Source organism: Lonchura striata, chromosome 30 (assembly GCF_046129695.1).
Source record: "Lonchura striata isolate bLonStr1 chromosome 30, bLonStr1.mat, whole genome shotgun sequence".
Classification (NCBI taxonomy): Eukaryota; Metazoa; Chordata; class Aves; order Passeriformes; family Estrildidae; genus Lonchura; species Lonchura striata.
The window spans coordinates 807,855-833,124 of NC_134632.1; the positions used below are offsets into that span (position 1 = coordinate 807,855).

The following is a 25,270-nucleotide window of genomic DNA, read 5'->3' on the forward strand; positions in this document are numbered from 1 at the left end:
TGTCCGGTCTGTCCAGCTGTCCGGCTGTCCGGCTGTCCGGGCTGTCCCTCTGTCAGGCTGTCCGGCTGTCCCTCTGTCAGGCTGTCCGGCTGTCCGTCTGTCCGGCTGGCGCGGTGCAGCGGCTCCTCCAGGCCGGCAGGGGGCGGTGCAGCGGGGCGGGGGAGGCGGCGCGCGGGCCCCACCCGGTGCGGCAGCAGGGCCCGCGGCGCGCGGACAATACCGGCGGCGGCTCGGCCTCCTTCGGCCCCGCTCGGCTCCGCTCGGCTCCGCTCGGCCTCCTTCGGCTCCGCTCGGCCTCCTTCGGCCCCGCTCGGTCCCGCTCGGCCTCCTTCGGCCCCGCTCGGCCCCACCCCGACTGGCCCCGCCCCGCCTCGGCCTCGCTCGGCTCCGCTCGGCCTCGCTCGGCCCTGCCCTGCCCGGCCCGGCCGCGCTCGGCTCGGCCCGGCCCAGCCCCGCTCGGCCCGGCCCGGCCCGGCTCCGCTCGGCTCAACTCGGCCCCGCTCAGCGCGGCCCGGCCCGGCCGGCACCATGCTGGCGCTCTTCAACAAGCTGCTGGACTGGTTCCGGGCGCTGTTCTGGAAGGAGGAGATGGAGCTGACCCTGGTGGGGCTGCAGTACTCGGGCAAGACCACCTTCGTCAACGTTATCGCGGTGAGCCCGGCGACGCCCCGAGGGGTCACCTGCCCACCCAGGGCTTCACCCTTGGACCCCCGTTGCGTCCCCATTGTACCCCTATTGTATCCCCATTGCACCCCATTGTACTCCCATTGCATCCCTATTGCACCCCACTGCATCCCCATTATATCCCCATTGCATCCCCATTGTAATCCCATTGCACCCCATTGTAACCCCATTGCACCCCACTGCATCCCCATTATATCCCCATTGCATCCCCATTGTAATCCCATTGCACCCCACTGCATCCCCATTATATCCCCATTGCATCCCCATTGCACCCTACTGCATCCCCATTATATCCCCATTGCATCCCCATTGTAATCCCATTGCACCCCATTGCACCCCACTGCATCCCCATTATATCCCCATTGCATCCCCATTGTAATCCCATTGCACCCCATTGTAACCCCATTGCATCCCCATTGCACCCCACTGCATCCCCATTATATCCCCATTGCATCCCCATTGTAACCCCATTGCATCCCCATTGCACCCCACTGCATCCCCATTATATCCCCATTGCATCCCCATTGTAACCCCATTGCACCCCATGGCGTCCCCACTGCATCCCCGCACCTTCTACGCCCCCGCTGCATCCCCACTGCATGTCCCCATTGCACCCCTGGGTATTTCTCAGAACGTCTCCGCCCCATCGCGCCCCAGCCTGAAAATGCCTTTGGGGAGGGGGTGCAGGCTGGGGGTGCGGGGTTCAGCAGCGGGGTGCAGGGTGCGGTGCAGGGTGCGGTGCAGGGTGCAGCAATGGGGTGCAGGGTGGGTGCAGGCCCGGGCCGTTCCAGGCAAACCGCATCCCCGGGGCCGAGGGAGTGCTCGGGCCGCAGCCGGGGCAGGCCCGGGCCGGGCCGTGCTCCGCGGGCGGTGCCGGTGCCGGGCCGGGCCGGGCCGGGCCGTGCCGCCGGGGCACTGCGGGAGCTCCGGGGCGCTTTGTCATCCTCCGCGCCGCCGGGACGCGCAGTGGGGCCTCATGCGGACCCCGGCGGGCTCGGTGCCCCGGGGCCCCGTGCCTGGGGGCCGGTGTGGAGGTGTGTGCCCGGCGCCCTTCCCCGGCAGCAGCGCGCTGGGGGCGCCGGCGGCTCCCGCAGCGGCGGCCGAGCGGGGCCGGGCAGGGCGCACCCTGCATCCGGCAGCGCATCGGGAGCTGCGTGCCCTGGATCCCGAAGCCAGGGCGTGGCTTCACCCCTGGGGATGCTCGGCACTCGCCCCTCTGCCTTTTCGGGTTGTTCTCGCCCTGTCACTAGTGATGGTGCAAGGCGGGAGGATCCTGAGGGGGTGGGTTTGGGCTGTTGTCCCCCGAGGGTTTCATGGAGGGTGGCGGATGCAGATCCGCCCTGCTTCCCCCACTGGCCCCTGGTCCCTGGTTGCGCCGAAGTCCGTGCCTGCCACGGCTCCAAAGCAGAGCGAGTTGGTGCTGGAAGCTGCTGGAGCTCATATGGAGGCTTTATTGCACTGCCCTTTGGGAGGTGCTGAGGGACGAAAATGTCCTTCCTGAAGTGTCTAGGGACAGAGAAAGGACACCCTAAAATACTTTTCATCGTGGAGATGATGGCGCTCCTGCTCTCAAGCCGTTTTGCTGGAAGTCACTTCTTAGTGCTCCAATCTCCTGCTGGTTCCCCCCATAAACCAACACCAGTGTCTGGGGACAGGGAGCATTTTGGCTTTAGGGCAGTGACCCTGAGTACCAATCCTATTTTTGGGGGACCTCTCCCTGCCACTTGCGTGTTTAATAGTCAATTTTTGTAATCCCATGCCAGGGTGGGATGTGGTGGTGCCACGTGTGAGCTGCTCCTGCTCTTGATCTGCTGGGTGCTGCTGCCTGTTTACAGCACCCAGGCTACCTTAAAAATGGCAAAGTAATTTAGTGTTGGTTTTAATCACCCGCTTAAGCTGTGAAGGGTGATGGAGTTTTATCCCAGACCTGCTTCACTGTTCTGCCTCGCAGGGCTGGAAACCCCAAGGGTTGGTGTTCCTCGGTTCCCTGTTCCCCACATGCCTCCTCCTCTCCCAGCCACATCTGGGGCAGACAGGGCTCAGTGTGAGCTTTGTGGGATTTACTTCTGTGAGTAAAATACTTTGTACCTGGCACTGTAACTGTGGGCAAGACCCCACTGGCAAGGCCCATGCACTGGGACTCTCTCTACTTAGTCAGGATTGCTGGTGTAGGGAAAAGGAACTTTGAGGAATTGCAGCAGCTCTTGAGGTGGCTGAAGTTGGCACCATGGTCTGCTGGTCTGTTGTGGGGTGTTTGAGACCCTCACATGGCAGTCAGGCTGAGGGTGCTGAGTGTGGCCTCTCAAGTTATTTGGAAAGTTCAAATTTTGTGGCAGATGCACACAAGAAGAGGCACCAGCTTTTGAGAAGACATCCTGGAATTGTTTGGCACAGTGAAAGAGAAGCATGGCACAGGAAATGCCAACTCAACAGGAACTGCCTGAGGTCTGGAGGCGCCTGGCTTTAGGGTGTTGCAATGGGGTTGTTGGAAGGGGAAATAGCTGTGATTTGGGCTTAGTGGGAGGATAAAACCTGAACTGAAGAAGTATGGGATTTAGGTGTTGGAGAGATGTCACAAGAAGCTTTTCTGGGGCCGGAGCTGCTCTGGGCAGGTTGGAACTGGCCTTTTCTTGGAGGATTTGTAGCTGCACCTGACTGAATAGTGGACTCTGGTTCCCTGGAAGGTGGGTGGCTCCCTCCAGCAGCCAGGCTGTGCTTGTGCCAGGCAAAGACTTTGCAGAAGCCAGCTGTGATCAGGGTGACTTCTCGAGGCTCACCTGCCTGGGGTGGGAACTTTGATTTTCCAGGACTTATTTTTTCTTTTCCTAGCTGTTGATAGCTGAGGCTTCAAGTCTTTCCTGCAAGGAGAAGTGAACACTGTAGATACACCTGGTCTTGATTTAACCTGAAGCTAGTGGGCTTTTAGCTGCCTTTTCTCCAGCCTGGTGGTGCCATGAATGACTCAAGGGTGTTGAGAGCTCCTCAGCAGGTGCTGGGGCCCAAAACCTGTCAGTGCAGGCCATGGTTAGAGCAAGAGAGCATTGCTGCCTTTTAGCATCACATGCTTTCTGCCTGTGCTAGAGCCTTCCAAGAGAGTGAAGGCACAAGTGCCGGAGTGTTGGACGTGTGGTGGGCGCTCTGGAGCACAATCCTCTGCTCTCTGCTCCAGCCTGGCTGGAAAGTGATTCAGACCAGCGCTGCAAGAGGAAACATGGAGCTCCTGGAGCGAGTTCAGTGGAGGCTGTGAAGATGCTGACAGGACTGGAGCATCTCTCTTATGAGGACAGGCTGAGCGAGCTGAGGCTGTTGAGCCAAACAGACAAAAAGAGGTGGCTGAGAGGGGCCCTCAGCAGTGTCTGTCAGTGTCTGCAGGGAGGGGTCAGAGGCTCTGCTCCCTGGGGCCCAGCAATGGAACAAGAGGAACGGGCAGGAGCTGATGCCCAGGAAGTTCCCTCTGGACATGAGGAAGAACTTTCTCTGCAGTGACTGTGCACTGAACAGGCTGCCCAGAGAGCACGAGTCTCCCTCCCTGGAGACATTCCAGAGCTGTCTGGGAATAATGCTGTGCCATGTGCTCTGGGGTGATCCTGGTTGAGCAAGGAGGTGGGATCAGGTGACCCACTGTGGTCCTTCCAACCTGACCCATCCTGTGAAACCACATCAGCCCGGTGTTTGGCACCAGGTAGGATGGTGGATGGTGGGGCAGTAGCCAGCTCTGCAACAGCACTGCCAGGGGAGGCATGGCCTGGAAGTGACTCAGAGGACTGCAGAGCTCAGCACCTGCTCCCACCCCTCCTCAGACAGACACTGAGCCCTTGGCCGGCCAGCTGACCATGTGGGCAGGATGTGCCCTGGATGAGCCTGGGAGGGAACGTGCAGCTCCAGGTGTGCAAGGTGCCCAGGGTTTGCTGGGGAGGTAGAGCAGAGAGATGCTGAGGAAGTAGCAGGGAGATGTTCTGATGGGTTTGCACTGTTCTGTCTTGGCACCACCTCTCCTGGGTGTGCCCCGAGTGGGGTCTGGCAGGGCCAGCGTGGGTGGGAGGTGGCCATGGGTTCTCCTGCTGCCTCCACATGCAGCACCTGGGCCCTCCACGATGTGTCTTTGCACCTTGCCTCATAGTGCAGAAGGTGTGGTGTTTTCTGGGGGAGGGGAGGGTTTCTCCATATTCCTGGAAGAGGAGGAGAATCTGGCTGAGGCATGGTCTTGTCTTGCTGCTGGAAGCTCTGTCAACATGAGCCAAGAAAAATGGATGGACAGTGTGGCTTTCCTGAGATAGGATCCCAGAGTGATTTGGGTTTGAAGGGACCTTTAAAGATCACCTTGTCCAACACCCTTACCGTTGGCAGGCACATACAGGCACCTTCCACTAGCCTGGTTTGCTCCAAGCCCCATCCAGCCTCACCTTGAACATTCCCAGGGATGGGGCAGCCACAGCTTCTCTGGGTAACCTGTGCCAGAGCCTTACCTCTCAGATCATAAAACATTTCTTTTTTAAGTATTTTATCTGTAAGTTTCCCTCTATGTTAGAGCTTGGACAGGGTTTGGCAGGGACTCAAGTGCCACATGGCAGGAGATGCCTGCAGAAGTGCCAGGCTGGGCAGTTTTGGGGATGGTCCAGGCAGTGGTGGGAGGCACCCAACCCGAGGTGCTTTGGGCTTCTGCCTGCCCCACAAAGGGCCATACTCTGGTGCAGACACAGCTGCAGAGCCCCAGGGCTTCCAGCACTACCATCTCTGCCTTCTGGGGGGCAGGGCTGCAGAACAGCCAGCAGTGATGTATCTGGAGCAGGTCACATCAGTTCAGTGTCATCCTGTGCTGGGACAGGGTGACAACCACCTGGCTGCAGTGAGGAGGAAGGCTTGGCCACCTCAGCCCTGCATGCTGCTCACCAGAGCAGGGGGAGGCTGAGGGGGCTCCTGTGCACATGCCAGGAGCCGAGGTCCCTGTCTGAGCCAGGCCTGATGGCTGTAGTGGCAGGTGATGTGGTGCCCATGGGCATGTGTCAGGATGGGGCTCAGCATGAGCTGGGGGCACCGCTTGCCCTGGCAAAAGCTGAATTCTGACCTCTCCCAGTGACCCAGCTGGAGAGTGTTGGGGCAGGGCACCAAGGCAGAGTGGTTTGGGCAGAGCAGTGGGTGGCCCTGGCAAAACCAGCAATGAACTGGAGTCTGTAAAGACCTGATCTGCCATTTGTGGCCACAAAATCCATCTTGCCTGCAACAATTTTTGTGCTTCCTGGTGGAATTGGGTTGGACTCAATGATCTTGAAGATTTCTTCCAACCTAGTAATTCTGTGAATTCTGTTCTTAAGCAATTGATGTGGCTTGGCATCATCTTCAGGTTGAGCATGGATGTATGTCCATTACATAACCAAAATTTGGGGGAAGAGTGTGTCCAGTGAAGCTTTTGCTTGTCTCCATCTGAGTGCTCACTGCTTTCCTGGCAATGGAGCTGTGGATAGCTGGACCCTTCAGGGAGTTAAAAATATGATGAAGGCACCAGTATCAGGGATGGTTGGAGAAGGAAGAGAAAACTCTGTGTTTCCACCAGTGAGAGTTGCTTTCAGAGAAGAGCTGATGCAGGATGAGCTGATGGAAGAGGAGCATGTGCAAGATGCTTCTGTGGGTGCTGGGACAGCAGGGAGCACGTGTGAGCCATCCTGGAGCTCAGTGCCTCGCACTCCCTGCTCAGCCTCTTTTGGACAGCTCAAGTAGTTTTATTTTGGCCCTTGGCCATGGACAGCCTGGAGGCAGGTGCTGCAGTGGGAGAGGGGTTTGGGGCAGGCAAGGCTGTGGTCACTCAGACATGCTCTGTCCTACCTGTGGAAGAAAGAAGAGGTGACTTCTGGCTCCTGCAGATCATCCCTTCCTGGAAGAAGGTTCTGTCACATGGGAACCTTACCTTGTGTGGCTTTTGCACAGCCACATGATCCCATGATGTGATCTGGAATTCCTGAGGGAAGTGCCTGCAGCTTCCAAGAGCTCTTCAGCAATTGCTCTCCGTGCCCACCGGTTCATAAAGCTCAGTTGTGTGTTGAACCTCAGTCCACAGGAGAGGTCCCCTGTGGATCCCTGCCTGCTTCCCCTCCTCTCCCATGCCCTTCCTCACAGTTCTTTCTGGGTGCAGCGTGGCCTGAACCCCCCTTGGCTGCTGAATGCAAAAGGGATGTGAAAAAGGGAAGCCGGGTGTATTGCAGAGCCTTTGGAAGAGGTCAGGAAAACCCTGGGGACTTGCTGATGTGGTGCATCTGGAGGAGCCACAGGCTCAACCAGGCACAAAAATCTGCTTGTGACAAAACAGCATAAACTGACTTCCTGTTTTGAGGCTTGTGTTAACTAAGAGAAAAGCCCTCAAGAAAGTGAGGATTTTAAGGTAGTAAAGACCTGCTAGGATGAGTTCGGCCATGGTTGGTGGTTGCTGCAGGTTTCTGGCACTGATGGCTGAAATCCCCAAGGCTGCACTGTGCTGGCTGTCAGACATTCTGCCCTACTGGCTCCTCAGCATTCCACAGCATGGCCTCCCCCCAGGATGTATTTCTGGGCCATAAGCCTGGTTTAGTGCCAGGGAAGCTGCAGGGCTGTGCCAGCTCCTGTCTCCTGCCCCAGAGCTGCCACATCACTGCTGGCACTGCCCGTAATGTCCCTGTGCTGCTCCACCTGGGCCCATCCTGCAGCCTTGGGATTTGAGCAGCACGCAGGGACGTGGGGTGGGCTTTGCCACACTGTTGGAGATGAGCAATGAGCTGGTTGAACATTCTGTGTGTGTTAAGGAAGTTTTGGAGATGCAGAGCTGTGTTACTGTAATGTATCCTCCCCTCACTGTTATCATGGGATGGCCTCGGCACTCGGGAATTTGGGAGGGTTGGATCCTTACTGTGGCAACACCGGAGCTCCAGCCGAGGTGTGAGAAAGTGATCTGCACCCCGGGCAGCAAGGAAGGAGTCAGGGACAGGACTCCAGGAGTGGCTGGAGGTAGAAAAGGGGAGCATCCATCCTGAAGATGAGCACATGGCTGGTAGTCACAGGGTCTCCCAGTGCTGTAATTTTTCCTTATGCAGTCCTTTTGTTGTAGTTTTTGTTAAGGTTTAATAAACCTTTAACATTTTAAAAGTGAGGGTTGTTTTTCACAGGACCCCTTGGTGTGGTGCTGGGCTCCTGAGCTCGTGAGCCAGCAGCAGCAGGGGGATGGCTCCTGCTCACTGCTCCAGCAAGCCTGCCCCGTTCCACAGCAAGGCTGGGCTGCTGCAGCCCCGCAGGGATCCTGTGCATCTGATGCATGAGCTCAACAGACATTGGAGCTGCACTGGGAGCAGTTCTGGGGGCAGGAGGGAAGCCCTTTGTGATCCCCAAGTCACCCAGCACAGGCAGGATGCAGAACTGGGTACCAGTGCAGACAGCTCTCATTTGAAAGCAGAAGTCAGTCTGGTTTCAGCTGGGCTGTAAATGATCCAAAGCACAAAACATGCTGGTGCCCCCAGGACTTGCAGCTGGAAAGGAGCTGGAGCAGGAGGTGGCTCCTGGGTGGGGAGCCCAGCCTGGAACCAGGGGGTCCTTCCAGGGCTGCAGTCACTGCAGAGGAGCAAGGGCTCAGCCTCCTCCCACAGAGGGCTTGAGAGAGCTGGGATGGGCAAGCCCCCAGCCCACTGGGACACCAGTGAGACCAGGGCTGAGGGTGGCAGCTCGCTGCAGGGTTGGGGCCTGCATTGGGACACCCAGGGCACCTGTGGCACTGGCAGCAGCCAGTGTCATGGTTTAGGAATGGTATTCCCCAGTTTGGAGCTCCCGCTGCTGTTAGGTGTTGGCTGCCTCTTGCTTCCCCTTCCCCCTCCAACTGGAAGCACAAAAGGCAAAGATGATGGGTTGAGATAAGAATAATTTACTAGAGACAGCAACGAGATAAGAAGACAATAAGCAGCACTACTAATAACAAAAGTGTACTGGGAGAGGGTGATTTACATGCAAAATGCTCACCAAGCCTGGCACAATGGCACAATGGCTTCCTTCTGCCCACCAGGCTTTCTCCCAGCTGGAAAAGAGCAGCATTCCTGTAGTCCTGGTGGCACCGTGTCTCCTGGGCTCTGTGCTCCTGGCACCTGCGGGAGGGTTGCACCGTGCCCAGGGCAGGGCTGGCAGAGCCTTTGGGGTTAAACCAGGCTGTCAGCCTTGCTGCCCTGCCAGGGTGAGCTGGCCCCATTCCTCTACCTGCTTGATTTATTAAAAAAATATGGATATTGATTTATTACCAATATCCAACTGTGACGGACAAAAACTCTCTAACAGTTTAAAGTTAGAAAGTGTGTGTTTATTGTGTGTGGGATAGCTCCCAAATCCACACCGCAGCTTCCAGGTGATTACAGAGCCCTTTTATCCATACAAGTATTGAATAACCAAAATACAAATACATATTCATCATTTTGGTACATCCCATTCCTCACTTCCTATGCTAATCACTCCAAAAGCTGTTTAAGCATGTGTGGTTTGTTCCTTGATATGGGTCGGTGTCCCTTTCATGGGGAGGGGTCCCAAAATGAGGAAGTAAATGAAGTCTTCCTCATTCTGACCTTTCTACCTTTTCAATGCAAATATGACAAATGAACTCTTGGTAGAACTCCCATTCCTTGTCTTCAATTGGTTTCAGAACAGAGGAGGCCACAATTGTCTTACGTTCCTAAAAGCAATTTGTCAGTTTGTGTATTCTTCATTATAAACCCAGCTAACTAAACATTGTGCTGACAAGCAATCAGTTATCAGTTAACTACTAACTCTTAACTTCATCAAGGCCTACTCATTTATTTTAATTAACTCTAGTAAGGCTTATCTCTAACTAAAATCTTAGTTCCTCTAAAATCTCTAAATTCCTTAAAATTTACGTTTCATGCTAACGCTGTCTCACCTTGTTCCCTGCAGTCAGGACAGTTCAATGAAGACATGATCCCGACAGTGGGTTTCAACATGAGGAAGATCACCAAAGGGAATGTTACCATAAAGGTAAGATGCAGTTGTTACTGCTGGTGAGGGCTCTTGGGATGAAAGGTGAAGGTGAGGGAGGTGAAAGAATTCCAGGGATCCCAGCTGCAGCGAATAGGATAGGGTAGGATAGGATAGGATAGGATAGAATAGAATAGAATAGAATAGAATAGAATAGAATAGAATAGAATAGAATCATAGCAGCATTAAGGGTGGAAAGTCCCTTTAAGATGGAGTCTGACCAGGGGTGCCATGTTCACCACTAAACCGTGTCTCCAAGTGCCACATCCAGGTGTTTTGTTAACATTTCCAGGGAATGTGATTCCACCACCTGGAAGTTAAAGATTTGCCCTCTTAGGGTCCTGCAGGTACCCACCAGAGGTGGTGGGAAGGGCTGTAGGAGATCCAGACTTGTGCAGTGAGAGCTGGTCTGGGCTGCAAAGCTGGAGGTTTCCTTGGATCTCTGGCTTGCTGGGAGGAACTTATGGATGTGGTCACCTTGCTGAGGGTGGTAGTGCTGGGGAAAACAGGTCATGGCTTGCAGTGGTGGTCTCTGCCTTGAGAGCAAAGGAGGAGGAGGGTTCTATCTGTTCTGGACTTTCCAAGGGCCCGGTGTTGTACTGGGAAATAGCTGTTGGACAGGCTTGAAAAGCTGGCTGGGGGATCTCTGTCTGCTGCAGGAGCACTTTTGAGAGTGTGCAGAATGTTCTTAAATGGGATGTGCCTCAGGGAAATGGCAGGAGGTGTGATGGGCATGGGGAGGAGCACCCAGCTTGGGCCAGGGGTTTCTCCATGCCAGCAGAGGCACACCACAGGGGGATTGATTCAGCATCCTCCAGCTCCCCTTCCTGAGATTTCTTCCTCCTTTATCAAGTCAGGAGCCTCCTCCTGAGGTTTGAGCTGAAGAGGAGAGGATGGGGGTGGGTTTGGTGCATGAATGCCCCAGGTGGCCACATGGAGGGGGAAGAGTGCTGGGCAGGAGTGTAGGTGCTGGGTGGGTGCCAGGGTAACCGTGCCATCTCCCTGTCACAGCTCTGGGACATCGGGGGGCAGCCGCGGTTCCGCAGCATGTGGGAGCGATACTGCCGTGGAGTGAGTGCCATCGTGTGAGTACCCAGAGCCCTGCTGTCACCCTGCTGCTGCTGGGCCGTGCCAGGGGTGCTGGGGTGCCTTTGCTGCCCGAGCTGGACACCCGTGGCAGGAGTTGGAATCACCGAGTCAGCATGGAGTCACGAAGGCTAAGATCATAAAGTCCAGCCATTAACCCAGCACCACTGTATTCACCACTAGACTGTTCCCAGATGGTTTTTGAATACCTGCAGGGATGGTGACTCTACACTGCCCTGAGCAGCCTGTGCCAGGGCCTGGCCACCCTTTTAGGGAAGAAATTTTCCCTAATACCCAACCTAAACCTCCCCTAATCCAACCTGAGGCCATTTCTTCTGGTCCTGTTGCTTGTTTCCTGGAAGGAGAGCCCGACCCCCACCTGGCTCCACCCTCCTGTCAGGGAATTGGAGAGACTGAGAAGGTCCCCCTGAGCTTCCTTATTTCCAGATACTTCCCTTGGGGACTGAAGTCTACATGGGCTATGAGCAGAGGACAGCCAGGTCCCTCCAGCTGTTCAGAGCCTCCTCTTCCCTTCCAGCATCCCTCAGTGCAGCTCTGTTGCTCAGATCTCACCCTTCCAGGCTCCCATGCATCCTCTGTGCTGGCTGCTCACTGCAGGGGCTGAGCAAACCCGGTCATGAGGCTCAGCTCTTTCCAGAGGAGAGGCTGGTTTCCAGGTCAGGATGTTTATGTGCTGCCAGATAAATCTTGTGCTGAGAGCAGGAGTCTCACCCGCTACTGAGTCAGCAAATCTGAGTGTCCCTGGGTGTCCCCTGCCTGCAAACAGTGCAGGAAAAGCAATCCCAGGGAGTCCAGGCTTGGGGTGAGCGTGGCAAGGCACTCATGGGAAGCAGCTTGCCTATTCCAAAGGACAAATACTGATCTTGGGACACCATGCTGGGATTACTTAAACCCAGTCAGAAAATGAGGTTTATGGGATCTTTCCCAGGTGACCATACCCTGAGATTTGGAGGGCTGCTTTCTGTGCTGCCCTTCCCAGCCCTAAGCCTTGGCAGATGAGGAGGAGTGTGGTACTGCTTGTTCTGCATGTTGAGACAGTGGTGTCTGCTCCTGCCCTTGCAGACTGTCACCATGGTGGGACATGGCTTTGGACCTGCAGGAGTGTTTTTATTACACTTTTTATGACAATGAGCTTTGCTGGAAATGATAAAATCTCTTGTCTTTTCACTCCTTTTGCTGCCTCCTTTCATAATGTTGTAATTTTGGCCCATGTGGTTGTCAGGAAGCAGAAGGACCTGTGAGCATCCAGGTCACACTCCAGGCCTCGTCACATCGAGCTGTGTCAGGTGCCTTTCCCTTTGCTCTCAGCTGCCCCCCATGCCCAGCATGCCAAAGGCTGGGGCAGTCCCTGGGGGTGGTTTTCCCTCTTGGCACAGCGTTCCCATTTTCCTGTGTTAAGTACTTCAGTAGTTAGGAGCTCTTTTCCTATTTTTAAATAATTCCCCAAAGCCTGATGAGCTGGTCTTTCTCACTCCTTCTCTCCCAGCTTCTTGATCTTTGAAATCAAGGCTGCTTTGATCAGTTCCTCACCCAAGTTTTGGCTTCACTGACGTCATTTGTAGGATAAAAGTTGGCCTTTAAGAACAAAGTCCTTTCCCAAATCTCCTCTTTTGCTCAGAGGAGCATTGGTGGCCACCGGCTTCACATCCACGTCCTCCATGGCCCCTCCCAAACTTACCCCATTGATGGGATGAGGAGATCCTTCCCCTTCTTGTCTCATTGTCACCTCTGCATCCTCAGCTTCTCCTGCCTTCTCTGCTTGTCCTGAGTGTTTCCATGGCAGCTGCCATGTGTGTGTTGTTGGAGACAATGTGTGTCCTGCAGCTTCTCCTGCCTGGCTTCCCTCGCCCAGCCTGGGGCTGTCAGCAGGGTGACAGCTGCAGGGACAAGGATGAGGTGCTGCCCCACTCCCCTGGGAGACATGAGGGGCTCAGCTCCACAGCCACCCTTGGGAAGAGGTGGAAGGATCCTGTTACCAACCACCCCCACGTGCTGGCCCAGTTCCCGGGGGGGGCAGTGAGCTGCTGTGGGACGAGGTTTGGGGGTGGCACGGAGACCTGGGCCCCTGTGCTCAGGGCTGTCCCTTCCCTTGCAGGTACATGGTGGATGCTGCTGACCAGGAGAAGATAGAAGCCTCTAAGAATGAACTGCACAACCTGCTTGACAAGCCACAGCTCCAGGGCATCCCGGTGAGCTGGTGCCTCCCTCGTGGTCCCCGGGCTGGGCACTGCCAGGGCTCGCAGAGCAGATTCAGTGAGGAGCTCTCCTTCCTTGCAGGCATCACTTCCCTGCTGCACTCCTGAGGGAGCCAGCTGGGACAGTGGCACTTCCTAGGTCAGAACTGGGCCAAGCAACACAGAGGGACCTTTAGGGCAGAGAGCACAGGTCAGGTCCCCTGGGGGAAATCTGTCCTCTCACATGGATTTGCACCTGATTTGTGGTGTGACAGAAGGTGCTGTCTCCTGTGAGAGGAGCTGCTGGGCTGTGACACGTGCAGGAGGTGGGACATGTCACAGGTAGGCTGTTCTGCCAGGTGGGCTGTGCACCAGCCATCCCAAATCAGCATCCTTTGAAAGGAGCTAACTGAAGATCTTGCCAAGGGTCCCAAATGCCCACTGCCAGCTAAATTAAGCTCCTGACATACCAGGCTGCAGTTGCAGGCCTCTGAAGGCTCTCTCTGAGAAGAAGCCTCCTGATGGGGACTGGGGTGGGGAGATGCTCATCCTGCTGAGCTGAGCCTGCCCAGTGCAGGCAGCCACAGCACCTCCCCTGTCAGGTGACAGTCACACTGCTCCGAGGGACAAACCAGTCCTGCTGGGAGGAACAGGGATGGCACAACCAGCTGATCCTGCCTTGGGCTGCCTGCCTGCAGAGTGTGCTCTGCTCAGCATCTAGGGCTTGCTCCTGCTGGATAAAGTCAGTGTTAGCCATTTCGTTTGATTTTTTTCCCCAGAGACAGCGAGAGGCTCCTGGGAGAATGTCCTGGGTGGCACAGCAGATGCTGGTGCCCTTCAGAGGGGATGTGCTGTGGGGCCATCTCCACACTGGGAGCAGGGAGTGCACAGGAGATGCTGTGTATGGCTAATTAAAGCAGTTAATTGAAGTGCTCTGTCGTCTGAGTGCTGCTGAAGGGAGTTCCTCTGTCTGGGACATCCTAGTGGAGTAGCCAGGGCTGTGTGGTGTCACGAGCAGCTCTGCTTCTGGCTGGCAGAAGCCAATTCCTGCCTGGTCTGCTGGCCGGGTGCTTCAGGTGTCCCCTGTCCTGCCCTGCAGGTCCTCGTCCTGGGGAACAAGCGGGACCTGCCCGGTGCCTTGGATGAGAAGGAGCTCATTGAGAAGATGTAAGTGTGCCAGTGCCCCCCCGGGCACGGGGGGTGTGACAGTGTGACCCTGGGGCACGGGGGGGTGTGACATTGTGATCCCTGGGCACAGGGACTGTGACACAGTGTGACCCCAGGCACAGGGGGTGTGACACAGTGTGACCTGCAGGGACTGTGACACAGTGTGACCCCGGGCACAGGGGGTGTGTGACACAGTGTGACCCCAGGCACAGGGGCTGTGACACAGTGTGACCCCAGGCACAGGGGGTGTGTGACACAGTGTGACCCCAGGCACAGGGGCTGTGACACAGTGTGACCCCAGGCACAGGGGGTGTGTGACACAGTGTGACCTGCAGGGACTGTGACACAGTGTGACCCCGGGCACAGGGGGTGTGTTACACAGTGTAACCCTGGGCACAGGGGGTGTGACACAGTGTGACCCCGGGCACAGGGACTGTGACACAGTGTGACCCCTGGGCACAGGGACTGTGACACAGTGTGACCACGGGCACAGGGGGTGTGACACAGTGTGACCCCGGGCACAGGGACTGTGACACAGTGTGACCCCTGGGCACAGGGACTGTGACACAGTGTGACCCTGGGGCACGGGGGGTGTGACACAGTGTGACCCCGGGCACAGGGACTGTGACACAGTATGACCCTGGGCACAGGGGGGTGTGACACAGTGTGACCCTCAGGGACTGTGACACAGTGTGACCCTGGGGCACAGGGGGTGTGACACAGTGTGACCCCGGGCACAGGGGGTGTGACCCACGGGCACAGGGGGTGTGACACAGTGTGGCCCATCCCTGTTCTGCCCTGTCCCCACCAGCACGATGGCCTGTCTGGGGTGGCACTGTGGGCCTGGGGTGGGCTGGCAGAGTTGAGTGGCTGAGGATGTCCAAGGTGACACCTTGTGGAGACACAGAGGAGATGGAACCACCAGTGCCAGGCTGGGTCCCACGTGCCACATGGTGGCGTGGGGGCCTGGCACAGCGTGGCACTGGCTGCTGGAGCTGCTCACTGGGCAGTGGGACTGGGCTCCTCCACTGGGGGGATCTGGGATGCTGCACTGACTCCCAGCATTTCCTCCCCTTCAGCCACCTCTCAGAGCACCTCTGGACTGTGGGCTCCTGTGCAGCTCCCATGCTGCTCCCAAAACCTCCCTGCCCCATCTGGCTGCAGAGCTGGGGGAACCTATGGAATTTGGTGGCCAGGGTCTCTGTGGGATCGGGTCCCTCCTGCCCTGTCACACAGTCCCACCCCAGACCTGCCATGGTGCCCTCACCTGGCCCACACCCAGCTCCTGGAGAGCCTGGGGAGCTGCTGCCCCTCCACTGTGCCCTGTCTCAGAGAGTCCAGAGAGACCCTTCAGGGGCTGCCCAGGGGTGTCTCCCATGGCCACCCCACACAGCTCAGAGGCTGCAGGCAGCACTTGCTCCCTCCCCACAGGAACCTCTCTGCCATCCAGGACCGAGAGATCTGTTGCTATTCCATCTCCTGCAAAGAAAAGGACAACATCGGTGAGTGCTGTGGGCTGGGGGGCAAGGGGGGCAGCCCATGCCCACGTGTTTGCCCGGGTACAGGGGGAGGTGACAGCCAGAACAGGCTCTAAGCGTCCCCTTGCCTCTGCAGACATCACCCTACAGTGGCTTATCCAGCACTCGAAGTCCAGGCGAAGCTGAGATCCTGCGGGCCTGGCTCGGATTGGGAAGATGCCATTGTCCAAGCCCACGCCCCTCTCTCCTGCTCTGTCCCTCCAGCTCTCTCTCTAGATGGGTATTTTTAGGGGACCCCAGACTCTGCTGACATTGGGGCAGAGTCCTTGTTTTTATTGTAAAGGAGATGTCTGACTGCCCTCCTCTTCCCCTTTCCTCTCCTCCCCCTCTCTTCCTCCATTTTGGCACTGTTCTGTTGTTGTCTGTGTATACAGTATATATATATGTATATATATTTTAATTTTTTAATTTAAGGGATAGTGCTGTTATTAAATTGGGCCCTGTGAACAGTAGGAAAGCTGGGGCTCCCCAAGGCCAGCCAAGGGTCAGTGTTGGGATGAGGAGGGTGGTAGCAGAAGGCAGCCCTTGGGGATGGGGCTGTGCCAGCTGCAGGCAGGTTCCCTGGGGCTCCCTTTTCCCTTCTCTGGGTGTCCTGCTGCTGCCTCTAGGCAGAGACCACCCTGGGGGTGTTGGGGGTGCCCACCATGCCCTGCCTGCCTTGGGCTTGGAGAGGGGAGTGTGTCAATGCCACCTGCAGGCTCCTCACCCCTCCGGGGGACAGGGATTAGCCACAAGCCACTGCCATCAGCCTCCCCCTGCTGCCTCCACTTCCCTAACCCTTCTCTGGGGTCCAGGGCCACTTGTCCCCCTGCCCCATGTGTCCCCTGCTCTTGTGCCTGGGCCAGATCCTGCCCACTGCCAAGCCTGGTGGCTCAGGGGATGACCTGGGGCACTGGTGCCAGTGCTGGGGGCCCAGCAATGCCAGCAGCCCCTGGGGGAGCTGGGGCTGGCATCTGCCTCCCCCTGTCCCCATGTAACCTGCCTCAGCCCCATGTAGCCCCTCAGGACAGCTGTGCTGGCTCCCCACGTGCCAAGTGGCATCGCCTGTGCCCGGCTGGGGCTGCTGGCTCTGCCCTGGCCAGGGACATCCCTTGGGATGCCAGAGAGGGAGGGGCACATGGAGCCACCTGGAGACACACTCAGAACATCTGTGCACGCTCAGTGCTGCTCACCAGTCCCAGGGGTTGTGCCCTGTGCCTGCTCCCCGTGCCCTTCTCCCTGTGCCCTGCTCCCCGTGCCCTGCTCCTCATGCCCACCTCCTCATGTCCTGCTCCCTGTGCCCTTCTCCCCATGCCCTTCTCCCTGTGCCTGCTCCCCATGCCTTGCTCATGCCCAGCTCCCTGTGCCTGCTCCCCATGCCCTGCTCCCCATGCCTACTCCCCGTGCCCTGCTCCCCATGCCCTACTCCCCGTGCCCTGCTCCCCATGCCCTGCTCCCCATGCCCTGCTCCCTGTGCCCTGCTCCCTGTGCCACCCCTGCCCTGCTGCCCTGGCTGGGAGGCACGGGAGCAGTGGGGCAGGGGGCAGCAGGGCTTGTGGGGACGATGGTCAGGTCTGGGTGTGCACCATGGGGGACGGTGGGAGTCCTGTGGGGTGGCAAAGGCTGTGGCTGTCTGTGCCATGTCTGTGCCATGGGCTGGGGCTCTGAGGTGCAGCCTGGGGCCTGGCCACGTTGTTTGGGGCCAGTTTGGGGGCACTGGGCTGGCACTGGAGGGTGGGTGTGCAGGGGGGGCAGCTGCTGGTCCCAGTGCAGGGCTGGGGCACAGGGTGGACATGGTCAGGGGGGCTGCAGGGCCCCTCTCAGCCTCTTCCCCCTCAGCTCCAGGACATCAGGCCAGGAATTTACCTTCTGTTCTTGTTTTTGCAGAATTGCACAAAGAGAGGTTTCTTTTTGTTGTTTTTTTTTTTTTTTTAATTTAACGACTTGTAAAGTGTTGTCTCCCCCCACCCCCCCCCCTTTTTTTTTTTTTTGTAAGAGATATTTTGACTCAGATTTGACCTCTGTTGGGAAATGATTCTTGTAACTGTACAATTTTTTTTGCCTCCTAATAATAAATTAACAATTTTGCGTTGCGGGTGTGGTTGCTGTCACGTTACTTCCTCGCCATCTGTGCCACCCATCCTTGGGGGCCCTGCCAGGGAGGGAGGTCCCTGTGCCCTGGGTAGCACTGGGCACCTGTGTGGCCGTGCTCACCCAGGAGGTGCTGGAGGCACATCTGATGCTTCCAGATGCTTTGCTTCCGTGGCCTGGGTGCCAAGAGCAGCTCGGACACTCCATCCGCAGCCATGGTTGCTGCTGGACCTTCATCTGCCCCTGCAGTGTCCCAGAACTGCTGCAGAGCCCTGCTGGGTTTGGGGGCCCTGCAGTGCTCCTGCCCCCTGTCCCCGCTCCCTCCTGGGGGCTGTGCCCGCTGCTGCAGGGCTCCTTCGGGGCTGGCTCCTTCCCGCTGTCCCTGGGAGCTGGTGGCCACCGCTGCCAGGTCCCACCGTGCCATGTCCCCAGGGTGGCCCGTGCCATGTGGGCTGCCCTGGCAGCAGGCTGGGAGCACTGCCACAGCCCGTGGGGCAGCGCTGCCTGCTGTGGAGAGCTCTGCTGCTCCAGGATGGTTTGGGTGAATGGAGACGAGGGATCTCTGAAGGCTGTTCTTGGGGTACAAGGTTTATCAGGGATGGAGTAAGGTCCTGCCTCGAGCTGCCAGACACAGCACGTGGTGAGGCTTGAGAGGATGGGAGAGGGGAGAGAAAAAAGGATGCTCTAGGAGAGGGTGAGTTCCAAGAGGAGGGGGAGTTCCAAGAGAATGTGTGGCCCCTCGAAGCCCCCTTTTCAAGGAGCTTCAAGGTGGGCTGGAACAAGGCTCGGGCCAATGGGGTTACAGGCACTTGATGTTTTAGGGGAGGGATACAGGTGTGGGGTGAACTGTACATTTTGGGGGGTGAGATGGAACAGTCCATTTGACCCCTGGACCCATCCGCAGGCAGGGGCATTGTCCGGCTAGCAGGGAGGACTGTTTTATCTTGGCTGTATTATTTATGAATAATTATATTTATCCATCCTTCCCAACAGCCTGCCCCCCTGCCCCTCCCCACGCCCGCAGCCCCGTGGGGCCACAGCACAAGCCTGGCTTTGTTCGCCCTTGGCCCAGGCTCAGGACGGAGCGATGAGGACCAGGCACATGAGAGGTGCCCTCCCCCACCCCCCAAAGCCTCCCGGGACCCCGCTGCCCCCCGGGACATGGGGCTGAAGGCATGGCCTGGGCTCTGAGCCCCCCTGGCTATCCCTGTGCCCAGACGAGACCCCTCTTCTCCCAAACTGTGGGGCCCAGCACGGGCTGAGGGGAGGAGGATGAAAGGAAAAACCCAGTTCTGTGCTCTGGAAAGAAAACTGGGGCTGTTGTTTCCCTGGAAACGGCTCTGTGAAAGCGGAGCGCGGAGCCCGGTGGGTGTTGCGCACAAAGGCCGCAGTGAGCCCCCGGCTTTCAGCGCCCCTGGCAACCCGCTCCCTCGCCCTGGCACTCGGGGCTGGGCCGGCTGCCAGCCCGGGACAAGGAGCTCTCACAGCTCCTCTGGATGGATGGGCTGCGTGGCCAGGCTGCCCTGGGGCAGATCCGTCCTGCCTGCTCCTGACCCCCCTGCTCCTGACCCCCCTGCCTTGCCCTGCCGGGGCCATGTGGGCTTGGACACCCTGATGCCCTGAAGCGTCCTCCTGGGCCAGTCCTGTCCCTGCAGGGGCACGTGGATGAGGGCCAGGAGCCCTGTGGGGCAGTTTGGGGGAGACGCTCTCACCCCAAGGGGTGCTGGGGGTGGTGGTGCCACATCTTCCCACAGCGCTGCACAGCAGCAGGGTGCAGCAGCAGCACCTTGGTTGTGCACATGGGGAACCAGCAGGCTGGGGGCTGCCTCAGCCCTGTGCTGGGCTGGCTGGGTTTTACTGAGTCCAGTTCAAGTCCTGCAAATCATCCCAAACCAAACACTTCAGTGGGAACCCTCTTCCAGGCACTGCTCAGCATCACCCCAGAGGGAGGGAGTAAAGGGGCTGGGGGCCTTTCCCCATCTCCCCTGGCTGCTGCCCGCTCTGGCACAGCTGCTTCCCTGCCCTCCTGCCCCCCAACTGCCCATGCCCACCCCAGAGCCCCCCGGTTTTAGGGAAGAGCCATTCCGAGGGGCTCGCAGGGCTCAGCCCAGCAGTGCCAGCGGCTGCAAGCACGGGGTGCTCTAGGTTACTGGTTTATTGAGCTCGTACAGGGCACGGCTGGAACCCGTGGGATACAGCCAGTTGGAGCTTTTCCTCTTGTGGAGGGGCTGGCAGGAGGGGAGGGGACGGGAAGAGGGCAGTTTGTGTTTGCTGTGTCCTCTGTGAGCCATCATGGTCAGCCTCTGTAGCTTCAGGTAAGACCTTTCCGGCACAACGCCATCTCCAGAGCAGCAGCCCCAGGGTGCCGGGACAGGAGGGTGCCGCTGTCCTCGCTGACCTTTGGGCAGAGGCAAGAGGGTCACCAGTGCAGCCACGGGGACTGGCATTTCAAGCCCCACCTGCCCAATGCTGGGTTTGAAGCCCACGGCGCAGCCCCCTGAGCTGTCTCTCTCTGCTCGTTCCACGTCCAGACACGAGTACTAATGGCAGAACAACGTTTGGTCTTGGGAGGAGGTGGTGAAACGATCACTACGGCTCCCCTGTGGCACTTAGCAGGGGGTGCCAAGGGCCAGGAGGGGTGGGGGAGTCTCCCGGGGCTTGTCGAAGAAGATGGAGGAGGACATCTCGGTTTTGAGCTTGCTGTCGGCGCTGCTCTCGCTGGAAGTGGTGTCGGGGCCGCAGCCCTCGCAGCAGCAGCAGCAGCAGTCCATGAAGGCCTGGCCCAGGGGACGACAGAGACACAAGAGCAGGACGGGCGTCACCGAGCACTTAAAGAACAGGAAGAACTGGTTGATGAGGTTGAGCAGATCCAAGGTGTGCTTAGACAGGTCGGGGGACATGTAGGCCACCACGATGTTGCAGACGTTCTCGGGGGTGGCGCAGAGCCCGTAGATGACGGTCAGGGCGATGATGGTGCAGTTGAGGTGCCCCTCGCTCTGGCCGTGCTTGGCGCCCCGGCACTCGCCCTTCCTGTCGGAGCCGCGGACGCGCCGCGTCACCAGCTGGCAGCTGACGGTGAACAGCACGGGCAGGCAGAAGTAGCAGCCGAAGTACCACCACATGCGGGCGTTCTGGTAGGTCAGCACCAGCGAGTAGATGGACTCGGGCAGGTTGGACGAGGGCTTCATGGCGCAGGACTCGGTGGCCGCGCCGGACGCGGGCGACGCGTCCCGCGCCAGCTGCCACAGCAGGATCTCGGGCACCGCCAGCGTCATGGAGCCCACCCAGATGACGGCCAGCTTGGCAATGATGGACTGGCACTGCTCGATGGGCCGGGTGCTGGCCTGGGGGCTGGTGGCTGCGTGGAACCTGTCGATGCCCAGGGCACAGAGGCTGAAGGTGGTGACTCCCAGTGACGATACCTGGCGAGGGAGGAGCAGAACAGGTGGGCCCTGCTGCAGGGACATCACGGGGGGCTTGGCTCTACCAGGGTCGTGGCAAAGCCCTGGCTGCCTAAGACCACCACCCCTCCTCCAAAGGCTGTAGGGAGGTCACAGCCTGTGGCTGCATCCCAGGGTTTAGAGTCACTTTTCTGTGACTCCTGAAAGGACAAAAATGTCCTCTGACCCTCTAGTCCCTGCCCAGCTCCCTTTTCTGCAGAAGGGAGAAGTTTAGCTGGATATCTGTCTGTCCATCCAGCCAAGGTGGGAAGAGCAGGATTGTCCTTCAGGCTGTCCCTCTATTCTGGGTGGCTCTTGCAGAGGAGAAGCAGGGACCATCACACCCACCAGCACCTTCCCAGGGTTCCCAAGGCCTGCCTGGACGGGCCAAGTGAGTTGAAGGCGCTCTTGTCCCAAATCAGCTTGGGGCAATTTCCGCTGCATTGAGAATAGCAAGAAAAACATCCCCCTTGCCAAAGGAGGAGGCCAAGGGGGGGAGAGGATTCGCTGTGGCTCTGGGAGGGCTGGCCAGGACTGACCAGCATTCCCAGTGCTAGCCCCAGAGCTGGGAGCCAAGTCCCACAGCCCCTGGCCAAGATGATGGCAGAGTCACATGCTGGTGTCCCAGTGCTGTGGCCGTTCCTGGCCTCACGAAGCCATCAAACATCAAACCCTGTGCTGAAAGGCCTTCCCAGCACTCAGGAAACTTCCCAGGACTCCACGTGCTGTGTGGGGAACAGCCTGGAACACTGCCCCCAACCCCCCAGCCTTTTCCTTGGCCCTGGGCTGGTCACTGCAGCAGCTGATGGCCAAAGTGATGCCAGCACTCCTGTGTCCAGACACAGAATGAGGACCAGCCCAGCACCAGCACCTCCCAGCATGTCCCAGCTCCTCTGCCCAGAGCCAGCCTGGGCACCCAGCAGCCTGCTCTGCCCCCAGCACACTGTGCCTGTTCCCTGGCTGGCACTGCAGCCCTTGGTGCTGCTGTGCTGCTGCCTCCTACCCCTACACCCTTCCAGGGGCTCTTCTGTCCCTCCTGGTGCCCTTGGCCCTGTGGAGCAGCCATCTGCAGTGCCCTGGCAGGGATGGCACTGGTGGCACCATCAGTGCAGCACATCCCTGCCCACGGCCTGTCCCCAGGAGCCCCCAGAACCAGCTTTGCTCCCAAAGCCTGGCCCTGTGCCACAGCACTGAGGGTGCCTCTGTGCCCACAGCGTGGCTGAGCCGCAGCCCCAGCAGACAGGAGCCCCTGGCTCAGGTGGTTCCCCTTTCACAGCTGACTCTTTGCTGGGAGCCCCTTTCTGCCCACGCTTTGGGGGGCAGGAGGGCAGTGCAGGGCTGGTGCTGGGGGGCAGAGCAGGACCCCCCACACCAGAACTGTGCTTCCCAGCTGTGACACACTTGTCCTTCTCCATCCCACCATTCCTGTCCCTGACTCCTCTGGCACCAAGCTGTCCCAGGGCACCCTGGTGCTGCTGAATCCCCGAACCTGGTGATGCCACCCCCAGGCTTCTCTCATGGGGCCAGAGAGTCCATGAGCAGCAGAGATCCCTCAGATCTCCCTGGAGACAGCATCTGTTTTGGGAACATCCCCCTTCTCTGGGACACTGAGCCAGCTTGGGCAGATGCCTGCCCCTCTCTGAGCTCACCCAGACGCAGTGTTGGAAGCCCGAGGTGGAGTGTTTGCCTCATCCCTGTACTCCACCTCAGGCTGGCTCAGTGTCCCAGGGAAGGGGGATGTTCCCAAAACAGATGCTGTCTCCAGGGAGATCTGAGGGATCTGATAGTGAGAGGATGGGGTGGGACACCTCTGGAAAGGAGCAATGCCCATGGGCAGGGGCACAGGGGAGCAGGGGGGCTCCCCCAGCACACAGCCCATCCCTGTGCTGGGCTGTGCTCTGCAGGTTTGGGGCTGTGCTCCTGGTCCTCACCCTGCACCCAGAGCACCCAGGGGCATTGGTGGAGCTTGTAGGGCTGTGCCCAGCCAGGGACCCTCGCACGAGTGCAGACCTGGGGCACGGACAGGTGGGTGCCACAGGTGAGTGCCACAGGTGTCTGGCACAGGTGAGTGCCACAGGTGACTGTTCTGGGGCCAGCAGGGCACGGAGCAGCCGGGAACACCTGGAGCACTGGGGTGGATGCTCAGTGGGAGGGGCAGGTTCTGAACACCAGCTGGTCCAACCAAGCCTGAGAGGTTCTTCAGTCACTGCCCCTGAGCTCTCCCAGGCATTTGCACCCTTTGATAAACGGGGCATTGAGCACAGAGAATGGGCAGGCTTGGTCTGTGTGTGCCACCAGGGCACCGAGGGGCACAGCTGGACCCCAAGGCTCCCTCGAGGATGGGAGATGAGCACACGGAGGGTTGGTTTGCAGCACAGGAGCAGCATCAGCCCAGATCCTGCCCTCTGGGGCATTTCTGCTCATTCTGCCATCCCTGTCACCACAGTCCCTCTGGCCTTCCCAGTGGGTGCCTGGCTCTCCCTGAGTGTGGCCAGCCTGTCACACCTGAGGTTTGAGGACAAGCACAGATCCCGGGCTTCCAGACCTGATTCCTGGGCTGTCCCATTCCAGTGCTGACCAGCACTGTCCACCTGCAGCCCCTGCCCCTGGCCACCCTCAGCAGCCCACAGTGGCCACTTGCTGGGCCAGCACACAGCAGGGCTGAGCCCCCAGGCTTTGGGGTGGGCCAGGAACAGACAAAGGGAGGGACCCTGCTGTCAGAAGTCCCTGTGCTGGCTGGATGAGGCTCTAATGGGCTTTTCCCAGCCCTGGCAGCACGGGTGCTGGCTGCAGAGCCTGAGGAATGCCTGGGACAGAGGGAAGGTCACTATGGGACTGTCCCTCAGCTCCCTGCCGTGCCCCACTGGGGGTCTCTGGCACACAGTCCTTGTGCCAGGCCACCGGACTGCCCCGGAGCAAGAGGGCAGAGGGGAGCAGAGTCCTGGATCCCTGTGGGACCCCCGCAGCCCCTTACCTCCATGAAGGGCACGATGCGACAGGACATGTCCCCCAGCAGCCTCTTCTTGGTGATCTCGTTGAAGATGACCACGGGCAGGCAGAAGAAGAGGATGAGGAAGTCCCAGAAAGCCAGGCTGGCCAGGATGGAGTTCCAGGCGCTCTTCATGTAGTAGTTGTGCCACACGATGCACATCACCGAGAGGTTCCCGATGATCCCCACGGTGAAGACGACGAGGGACAGGAACATGACGGCGTAGGCGCTGTAGGAGCTCTCTGTCACCGGGTACAGGGGGTTGTGGATCTGCAGCCGCTTGTCGGACACGGTGCTGAGGTTGGCTCGGGGCTCTGCCCCGTCCCGCTCCGTGGGCACCCCGGGCAGCTGTTCCGAGGGGTCGGTGCTGGACGGCAGCAGGGCCCTGGTGGGCTGCAGGCTGGCGGAGCTGAGGGGCCGCGGGAACTCCACCCGCACCCCCGGCCCGTAGCGCTGCACCGACCGGGGGTCCCCGTCCGCGCCCCGGCGCGGCCGCGGCCGCCCCGCCGGCAGCTCGGGGCCGTGCCCGGCGCTGCCCCGCGTCCCCGGGGCCAGCAGCAGCAGCGGCAGCAGCGGCAGCAGCAGCAGCAGCAGCGGGGCTGGGCTCTGCATCGTGCCCCGCGGCGGTCCCGCAGCCCCGAGCGGCTCCGGGCACGGCCGCTCGCTCCGGCTCCGGCCGCGCCTCTGCGCGCCCGGGAGCGCTGGGCAGCACCAAGCTCGGGAGGGGAGCCGAGCCCTCTGCTGGCCGCCCACCGCCCGCAAAATGGGGCAGCGGCCAGACCGGGCAGGGCCACAGCCCCCAGCACCCCCAGCGTCTACCCCAACAGCCCCAAACAGCCCCGCGACATCCCCAAAACATCCTCAAACCTCTCCCCGGCATCCCCACAAATTCCCCAGTATCCCTAAACGTTCCCCAATATACCATGAGCATCCACAAAAAATTCCCCAATGACCCCAAACATCCTTCAGCATCCCCCATAAAATAGCCCATCCTGGAATACTCCGTATGCCCCAACACCCCCAGCTTCCCTCTGCATCCCAAATATCCCCCAAGATTCTCCAACACTCCACAACAGCCACAAGCATCCCCCAGGATCCCCTGAGAACAGGTGA

General features: G+C 59.0%; 2 protein-coding genes across 2 annotated transcripts; one reads left to right on the forward strand and one right to left on the reverse strand.

The window, feature by feature from the left end:
• Positions 1-436: 436 nt before the first annotated feature.
• On the forward strand, positions 437-17,730 carry ARL8A (ARF like GTPase 8A). The gene is made up of 7 exons (XM_021527659.2): positions 437-651; positions 9,592-9,672; positions 10,684-10,757; positions 12,875-12,968; positions 14,053-14,120; positions 15,552-15,622; positions 15,735-17,730. Exons 1-7 carry the CDS (start codon positions 529-531, stop codon positions 15,782-15,784), a joined length of 561 nt encoding a protein of 186 aa, XP_021383334.1. The 5' UTR covers positions 437-528; the 3' UTR covers positions 15,785-17,730.
• A 2,135-nt stretch (positions 17,731-19,865) lies between these two features.
• On the reverse strand, positions 19,866-24,832 carry GPR37L1 (G protein-coupled receptor 37 like 1). Its single transcript, XM_031506965.1, has 2 exons — positions 24,143-24,832; positions 19,866-21,150 (listed from the first exon to the last, which is right to left on the reverse strand). The coding sequence occupies exons 1-2, from the start codon at positions 24,767-24,769 to the stop codon at positions 20,338-20,340; spliced, it is 1,440 nt and encodes a 479-aa protein (XP_031362825.1). The 5' UTR covers positions 24,770-24,832; the 3' UTR covers positions 19,866-20,337.
• Between the last annotated feature and the right edge of the window lie 438 nt (positions 24,833-25,270).

Coding starts and splice junctions, on each gene's coding strand:
- ARL8A (XM_021527659.2), top strand. CDS start 529: ATGCTGGCGCTCTTCAACAAGCTGCTGGACTGGTTCCGGGCGCTGTTC. Junction 10,758..12,874: donor CGTGGAGTGAGTGCCATCGT/GTGAGTACCCAG, acceptor CTTCCCTTGCAG/GTACATGGTGGATGCTGCTG. Junction 14,121..15,551: donor AAGGAGCTCATTGAGAAGAT/GTAAGTGTGCCA, acceptor CCCTCCCCACAG/GAACCTCTCTGCCATCCAGG.
- GPR37L1 (XM_031506965.1), bottom strand. CDS start 24,769: ATGCAGAGCCCAGCCCCGCTGCTGCTGCTGCTGCTGCCGCTGCTGCCG. Junction 21,151..24,142: donor GCATCGTGCCCTTCATGGAG/GTAAGGGGCTGC, acceptor CTCCCTCGCCAG/GTATCGTCACTGGGAGTCAC.